At 35.0% G+C, this 9,254-nt stretch overlaps 1 protein-coding gene across 2 annotated transcripts in view; it reads right to left on the minus strand.

Moving 5' to 3' along the window:
* The window catches only part of LOC143255296 (centromere protein M-like), a 47,940-nt gene extending 39,102 nt beyond the window's left edge, over positions 1-8,838 (minus strand). For both annotated transcript variants that reach the window (XR_013030528.1, XM_076510743.1), the window contains exon 1: positions 8,546-8,838. Coding sequence is in view for 1 of the 2 variants with exons in the window: in XM_076510743.1 (XP_076366858.1) it covers positions 8,546-8,602 (57 nt within the window). In the remaining variant the exon portion in view is untranslated. The remainder of the gene's footprint in view (positions 1-8,545) is intronic.
* Positions 8,839-9,254: the final 416 nt, after the last annotated feature.

The following is a 9,254-nucleotide window of genomic DNA, read 5'->3' on the forward strand; positions in this document are numbered from 1 at the left end:
TATGAATGCAAAAGAAAATGCTATAAAAGCTCATGTTCTTGGACTCATTATCACTCTCCTCAGTACTGAAGAAAGGACTTCTAAACCTGCAAAGATAGCCATTCCAAAAATAATAAAGACCTCCATTCTGCAACAGATTCAGAATAACCACCTTCTAACCTTAATGTAACATTAATTATCTTAATCAAATAACTTAGAAGGAAGTTGGATGTAAAATATTTGATATTATGGAAAGTACAGTAAAATATGTCTGAGCATATATTTGCTGACAATGTGATTGATAACATATTTGTTGAAGTATTTAATGTTATTGAGAGTTTAACAGAAAAACATTTGTCTGTTCAGACTGAAGAATTTAACAATGTTAACACCAAATTTTATAAAGGTATTTTTGATAATCTTGATGTAGCTGAGTATCTTAACACATTGAATTAAAAGTGTTATTTGTGTTTGACGTTCAACCTCCAAATCAATTCTTTCGTCTAACTGTAAACTTCCTTTAATTAACGATTTTAGTACTATGCTCATGACTGTAAACCTGGAATTAATATAAATCTATTCACAACTGAATTTAAAGTCAAACTTTCAATGACAAGTCTATACAGCACCTTTTACAGGTTAGCACAGTCTTCTACAATTTTGGGAGTAACTAGCAGCAGGTTGGATTGATTGAAAACAAAAGAGGAGTAGAAGTAATTAAGTCAGTTCAAGTATTATAAATAGCAGAAATAGACTTAAGTAAGTACATAGCTACAGCTACTGCTAGCACAGATACACTGCTGGCCAAAATCTTAAGACCAATGAACATAAAGAAAAAATATGCATTTTGCATTGTTAGACTCAACCATTTATTTGAGTAGAGCTTCGACAGATGAAAATAAGAAAAGGGAAAATAAAAATAAAAACCTTTTAGCATTTAATAGGGAAAATGTGAACCCTATGAAATTAGCCTGAATACCAGTTGGTCAAAAGTTTAAGACCATACCAAAAAGAAGTCCTAAACAGGGTAGGAAATGCCAAACAAGAGGTCTCAGTAGTGAGTTGCATGGCCATCATTGAGAACAACTTCAAACATTCACTTTGGCATGGTTGATTTAAGCATTTGCAGAAGACTGACTGGAATGTTATTCCAAGTGGTGAAGATGGCTTCACGAAGATCATGCACTGTTTGGAATTGATGTCCATTTCTATAGACTTCCTTTGCCATCCACCCCAAAACATTTTCAATGGGGTTCAGTTTGGGCAAATACACTGGATGGTCCAAAAGAATCACATCAATAGCCATGAAAAAGTCCTTTGTCCTGCGAGCATTGTCGTGCTGAAAGATCCACTCATTTCTGCACAAGTATAAGCCTTCAGTCAATAAGGATGCTCTCTCCAACACGCCAATGTAGCCAGCTGCTGTTTGACCCACCTGTTTAACTTGAAGCTCCATTGTTCCATGGAAGGAGAAAGCACCCCAGATCATGATGGAACCTCCTCCACTGTGTCGTGTAGAAAATGTCTCCAGTGGGATATCCTTGTCATGCCAGTAATGTCAGAAGCCACCTGGACCATCCAGGTTATATTTTTTCTCATCAGAGAACAAAACATTCATCCACTTTTCTACATCTCATGTTTGATGCTTCTCAGCTAAGTTTAACTAAGCTGTTTCGTGGTGTGGAAGGAGGCATGGCCTTTGAAGATGTTTACGGTTTTTAAAGCCTTTCTCTTGTAGATGCCGTCTTATTATTCTTGAGCTGCATTCTGCATCCGTAAGGGCCTTAATCTGGTTTGATGATCAGCTGGTGTCTTGCCGGACAACCTGTCGAATCCTCCTGCTCAACGTCGGCAAAATTTTCTTGGGCCGACCACTTGAAATTCTTGTTCCATATCCCTCAGGGTCTTTTAAGAAATTTGCAACAGCAGTTTTACTGTGCCCAATCTCACCAGTGATGGCACATTGAGAGAAACCTTGCTTTTGCAGCTCGACAATTCTGCCACGTCAAACTCTGTCAACTTTTTAACCTTTGCCATCTTTTTACCCAATGTAACTCAGAAGATGTCAGTGGGAGATTTTGACAATGCTAATGCTTGAACACAAATGACTAAATTTTGTTATGTGTTTACCGATTAACACTTCGTTTCAGTATGGTCTTAAACTTTTGACCAGCTAGTATTTAGGCTAATTTCATAGTGTTCACAAATTCCCTATTAAATGCTAAAAAGTTTTTATTTTTATTTTCCCTTTTCTTATTTTCATCTTTCGAAGCTCCATTCAAATAAGTGGCTGAGTCTAACAACGCAAAATGCATATTTTTTCTTTATGTTCATTGGCCTTAAGATTTTGTCCAGCAGTGTACTACTACAGAAGAAGGTGCATGCTCTAACATTAATAAAAGGGCTGATGTAAACTATTAAGTTGTAGTAGATCAACCTGCACAAGTAGCTCCATGTGCTCTACCTGCTTGATGAGTGCTACACCATTGTATCATAGTGAACTCAATGAAGATGTGGAGAGTTTAATAAATGTTTCAAATGAAGCTGCTTCAATTTCAAGCTAGACCAATGCTAAAAAAATCCAGATATTTTAAGACTAAAAACAGCAGGAAAAGCAAAGCATTATATTACAGTTTATAATGAACTGCTTGAAACTGCAAATTTTTAGTATCTAGCACAAAAGGTACTAAAAGAATACAGAAAACGAGAAACACCACGCAGAATTCTGGCACAGCTTGAACCAGCAATGAGATAAATTAATCAGAGGGTTTGAAGATAAGCTACAAGGGTTAAGTAATAGATTACACAGAGATTAGAGACACCCCAATGAACTGATGATTCAGGATATCCTAAAATCAGATTATTAGTGACGCTTGTTTCACAACAAGACATGCAGAAACTGAATACCAGTTGGTCAAAAGTTTAAGACCATACCAAAAAGAGTAGCAGTGGACTGCAGTTGTCTGTACACATCTCCAGTTGTTTTGGTTCCTAAAAAGAACAGCAAATTAAGGTATAGATTTTAGAAACGTAAACAGTGTAAGAGTCAAAGGTCATCTACTTATTACCTAATAATATCCACAGAAGAGTAGATATGTTAAGTAAGAGCAAATACTTTCTATATATGGATTTACAAAGTGAAAATTGACAAGTAGAAATAGAAGAAGATAAAGCTAAAACTGATTTTGTGTTACTGTCAGTTAAATATCTATTCAACAATATGCCTTTTGACTTATGCAATGCCTCTTCAACATTTCAGAGTAAAAAAGTTGCATTGTCAGGGTTACACAAAATGAAATGCTTCTGTTATTTAAATGATGCTTTGTGAAACATTTAGAAAGATTAAGAAATAATTCATTTGATGGATGAAGAAGCAATGTAATGAATTCACAGATTCAGAAAAACTGAAATTCATGATCAAGAGACTGAGAAAGTATCTAGGTCACAGGTAAATATCACTAATGCATTAATATATGTCATTCAGAACAAACTGAGATTCATAAAGTAGAAGCTAAAACCTCAGCTTTCAATACTAGAATTCAAAATAATTTGCAACAATTAGACTTTACTAAGAAGTAGCAGAATGGAGTGAGCTAATTTTGCAAAAGTGCTTTATACAGAGTGTTTGAAAAGTTACTGTGCACTTATATGTTTATTAACAGACAAAACTGTACGGCTTTCCCGAACACCCTGTATAAAGTAGCTGCTGATAGAAAGTTCATACGTTTTGCTCCAGAGCAAATTAAAAAGAGTGTTACATATTCAAAGAAGCCTAAAACACACTTACAATTTGTTATTCCTGCATATTAATCAAATTTACATGTATTATGCATGAGCTGATGTAAATACAGCTACAGTAAAAAAACTTTAAGAATGGTTATAGAGATACCCTTTGAACAACAGAATGTTTAACCTGTTGACTGCCAAGTATTTCAGCTACTACGGCAGCTCCTATGCCAGGTTTTTTTCAGCAAAATTGAGTAATTTTTAAAACAAAGGAAATAAGCAACAAATACTATTTTTTCTCTAAGCCAAACTTATAGTAGTACGCAAAATGAAGAAATATATACAAAACTCATCCGTGGCACTGTGTTATCGATCAGCTTGGACGAGTTATCTTGTCTACGGCACTGAAAAGGTTAAACGATATAATAATTCTTGAGCTTTAACTGCAGAAAATGAAAAGCCATTCACTGCCTCTAGTATTAGCATACATAATTAGAAATCATCAAAGAGGACATCTTGAGATACACAGAGGGACATATTTGAGTATGTGATCTTAAATCAGAAATTTATTCAGTACCATAATAAGTTGTAACTGTACCATACATCTAGTGGTGCATGAAGTCCGGCCCGTGACGAGTCACCAAGTGGACCGCGATGTCCAACGGGAATGTCAAACATAAAGAGTTTGCACCTGCACAAAGATTAAGCGCTATAGAAGAATATGCATTAGATTAGATACTGGATGGTTCCATATTTGTGTCGAGCAATAAAGAAAATTTAATACGCAAAGCTCATTAATGCATAGGCATTTAGTCATTGGTGCAATGACGTAATATTTCCGTAATTATGAAATCTCATGCTTTCCAATTGTTCTTCGAGATTTACTTACGAGTCATATTTTGATATTATTTCATAACAAAAATGGCAGCTAATCGTAAAAGAAAAGTTGACGAAAACCGGCAGTTTCATGATGATTGGACTGTGCAATACTGTTTTGTTCAACAACAGAAGAACGTGATTTGTCAACTGTGTCATTCAACAGTAGCAGTGGCGAAGGTATCCAATATAAAGTGTCATTATGAGTTGAAGCATAAAGATTTCCACAACATTGTCGATAATGAATGAACAGCTCAAATTGAATCTCTGCGGCAATCACTGAATCACCAGCAGAACGTTTTCTCAAAGCAGTCAGCAGATTTAGGTGCAGCATGTGAGGTCAGTTACGATATTTCGTTGATGATAGCAAAATCTGGCCGATCGTTCACTGATGGTGATTTTGTCAAGCAATGTATGATTACTGCATCAGAAAAGTTGTGTCCAGAAGCAGTTCGCAAGCTACAGACAGTGACTTTGAATCATATGACAGTTCAACGAACTGTTGATGAAGCATTGAGGAAAGCAGAACAGACAGTTGGTGAAGTTGCAGCACTGTATTATTCACCAACAGAAGCTGTGCAGTAAAGAACTTGGTTTTCAGGCACTGATGGCATTAGTGACAAAAACCATTAATTTCATCAAATCATGAGGGCTCAATCACCGTCAGTTTCAAAGTCTTCTTGAAGAAATTGATTCAAACTATGGTGACCTTGTGTATCACTGTGAAGTATGCTGGATGAGTCAAGGAAAGATGCTCAGAAGATTCTGAGGGTTGATTGATGAGGTGATAGAATTCCTCAGAAGCAAAAACAAAGACACAGAAGTGATTTCCATGACTGATCCAGCATGGCAAGCTGATTTGACTTTTCTGGTCGACATGACACAACACTTGAATGATCTGAATTTGAAGTTGCAAGGCAAAAATCAGCTTGCAAATCACATCTCAGTTTTCAAGACAAAGTTGCAGTTGTTCCGGCAGCAAGCAGCATCAGGCAACTTCATGCACTTTCCCACTTTTCAGTCACAGCTACAGAAGAATCAGGACATTGACACACAAGTTTATGTTGGGAAGCTAGATATCTTGATTCAATCCTTGAACTCACGGTTTCATGACTTTGACCAATGCAGATTGTTGATGAAACTTTTTGCTGATCTGTCAGTGTGTCAGTGGATGACTTGTCAGCAGAATATCAGCTCAAACTTATTGATCTCCAGGCATCTGATGAAATACATGCTATTTACCGAGAAAACAGTTTGCTGGACTTCTACAAAATGTTGCCTGATACATTTGCTAATCTAAAAGAGAATGCACTTGTACACACCAGCATGTTTGGCAGCACGTACTGCTGCAAACAGGCTTTCTTGCATATGAAACTGAACAAAAACAACACTGAACAAATGAACAAAACATCAGCTGACTGATGATCATCTGGAAGCAGTCTTGCGTTTTTCAATGTCAAACATCAAGCCAGACGTTTCTAAGCTCGTAAATGACATGCAGCACCATCCATCACACTGACTTTGTGACAGTTGACGTATCATAGCATTTCTTAGAATAATGTGCAAACTCTTTGATGTAATTGTTATTTGTGTGTTCTTAAATGTGATGTCCATCTTGTGTGAAACAACTGTGGGACGATTTTAATCTTCACTTTTTTGTGGCCCCCAAGGGTTACAAGAAGTCTGTTTGTGGCCCCCGACTCAAAAAGTTTGTGCACCACTGATTTACACAAAGCACAGGATAGCAGACCTTTGTGAAAGGAGAGCAATTATTCATAAACCTTTGTGTTTCTATAAAACAAAAACATGGTTGTTTAATGTAAAGAATGAATTACCCTCATTAGTTGTGTCCTAAATCTGATGTGCATAATTTTGATTATCAAACTAAAGTGGTTAAGAAATAGTGCATACTTGAAATTAGTTAAAAACTGTTCTGGACATAGACAGGGAAAAGACTTGCCCTGAAACTTTAGAAATAAAACCAAATTTATAGGAGCCCAGTTAAAAATAAAAGTACCAGACCTACAAAACCAATTAAAAAAGGAAAGATCACAATTATTTGAGAACATAAATGCAAGTTCAGAGATTAAAGTGCTGATGAACATACTAGAAGAAACTCAGCACTTGTCCCTAAAAGATCAACTAACAAAGAGTTTCAGCAGCATGTATGTCACCTGCCAACTATAGAAGAAAGGAACAGGTTAGATTAGTAGAAATTATCAGATTCAATGCTCACAAATATATAATTGCATGAGAAATCACCTTAAGTGCTTTCCTATTTGCTTTCTGTCTTTCAACTTCGTTGCTGCTAATATACTTTGCATGAGTGGCATTTCTATACTGATTTCTATTGTCATACATTCTCTACGACTGGCTTCTGTCATGCTTTTGTAGACCATCCTCTCTAAATTCATTCCATCCTATTAGCCATGAAGATGTGGAAATTGAGGAATACTTTGATGGAAGTAAGCAATTACTTTCCACAGCCCATGTACATACACAGAAAATTATATCATTTACAACACATCTGTATTCAATCCATAAGGAGGGGTTTTACAACTTTCCTGGAAGGTTTGGCCTTTAGCTGTTAATGTTTTTGATACTAAAGTGAATGTTAATTGTGCACATTGTGATGTTGATACTGACAGATTCACTGTTACTAAAGTGGATGTTGATTTTGCATATTGTGATGTTGATAATGGTAGGTTTTTTACTATATTACTGGATATTGTTTCTGCATATGGAACCAATATTAGTGGGTTTTTTTGTTACTAAACTAGATGTTAATTCTGCACATGATGCAAATTTCACTGATGCTACTGGCTTTAGAAATTCTGTTTAAAATGCCTATGACGTTTTATGCTTATTTAAAGGATCCATTTATCTAAAGAATCAGTCAAACGTATTGGCAACATTGTGGATAAGTTAAGAAATAACATTCAAATAGAAATGTGCATAAAGGTATAAAAATAACTTTTAGGTTCAACATGTCTTGACAGGATTAAGCCTTACAGTAGGTATATATTTTAACATTTGGTCTTTAATACAGTTGATAAATTGCTAAAATGTTCTCTAACCTTCATAGTGGTAATTATAATTGTGATTTGATATGCTACATGAAACCTATTAGTTACTGCACTTTTCCTTAACACTGTCTAGCCAACAACATTTTATGGTGTAGTCGTGGAATGTTTTTTGACCACTACTATTATAAATTTTGAAAAAAACACAAATAGTACAGGCAAATTTAAGAGCATAAAAAAGATAAAATCATTGTTTTGCACTCCTGCAGAATAGCTGACTTACATAAAATATAAAGAGAATAATAAACCTTGTTTAACATTTGGTGGGTCTAGTAGTGCATTGCATTATAACTGATGCAGAATCACATAACAGTTAAAAACTGATCAAAAGAAGGAAAAAACTCTCCTTATAATGAACAGAAAGTAAAATGACAGTAAATAATTTGAGTGGTACAAAATGTGATTAATAATCATATTCATATTTTACAAATCAGATACGCAAGGTATATGCCAACTGCTGAATACATTGTAGTGTTTACAAATGAATCACGATAATTATCCTTCCATGCATTTCATTTATAGATACAACGTTATATTTGCAACTGATCTTATACATATATATATATATATTATGCAGTATTAAGAATTTAATATATACAGATGTTCTTATTCTGACTGCCTTTTGTTCATTAAACAATATGAATATGTGGTATAAAATATAAACACAGGCGACCCAAAACATTTGACATTGGATCTTAAATTGTTGAAAGGCTTGGGTCTAACCCACTACACGGAAAACTTCTAATCAAAACCCTTTTTTATAGAGTCGATTTCCATCAAGGCGGTGATTATATTTACAGTTATGATTGGCTCCTACTTACAATAATTAAATGAATTATAAGAATTACTGAGTTAGGTATGATAATTAAATTCATACTTACCAGTATAACAACTTTGTCCACACCAGGTTCTTTATTGATACTAGTTATCGTTGCCATTGTGGGTCGGTTAATGTAATTCACTAAATGAGAAGTAAATTCTACGTTGCATAATATTTTTAAGTGTTTTGTTGTTAACTATTATTAAACAGAAAAGTAAGCAAATTAAAATGAATAATAAATAGTAAGTAGTAATAATTTTCTTATTAAATTTGTTTATTTGCCTTGTTTGTGTTTTTGAATTTCGCGCAAAGCTACACCTCTACTATCTGCCCGTAACCCTCAGATTGTGAATCAAGCGCCCAAACCACCCGGTAATGCTGGGCCCAATTATTAAACCAAATATTGAAGCAGTAATTAACACTGACAAGCAAATCATATATTTCGAAAACTTAGTTGATTAAATTTAAATGATATATACTAATAAAAATAAATAATATTACTTGTGTATTTTTAAATAAATTTTAAATGACGAAATTGTTAAAAAGGTAAAAATTGTTATTACATAACAATCAACTCATGAGTTAAAAACTAATCGGCAACAATACCACAAACATTATGAAAACATTTCAATGTTCTTATTCTATCTTGACGGCCTGGCATGGCCAAGCGCGTAAGGCGTGCGACTCGTAATCTGAGGGTCGCGGGTTCGCGCCCGCGTCGCGCTAAACATGCTCGCCCTCCCAGCCGTGGGGGGTGTATAATGTGACTG

This window comes from Tachypleus tridentatus, chromosome 7 (genome assembly GCF_004210375.1).
Source record: "Tachypleus tridentatus isolate NWPU-2018 chromosome 7, ASM421037v1, whole genome shotgun sequence".
NCBI classification, from domain to species: Eukaryota; Metazoa; Arthropoda; class Merostomata; order Xiphosura; family Limulidae; genus Tachypleus; species Tachypleus tridentatus.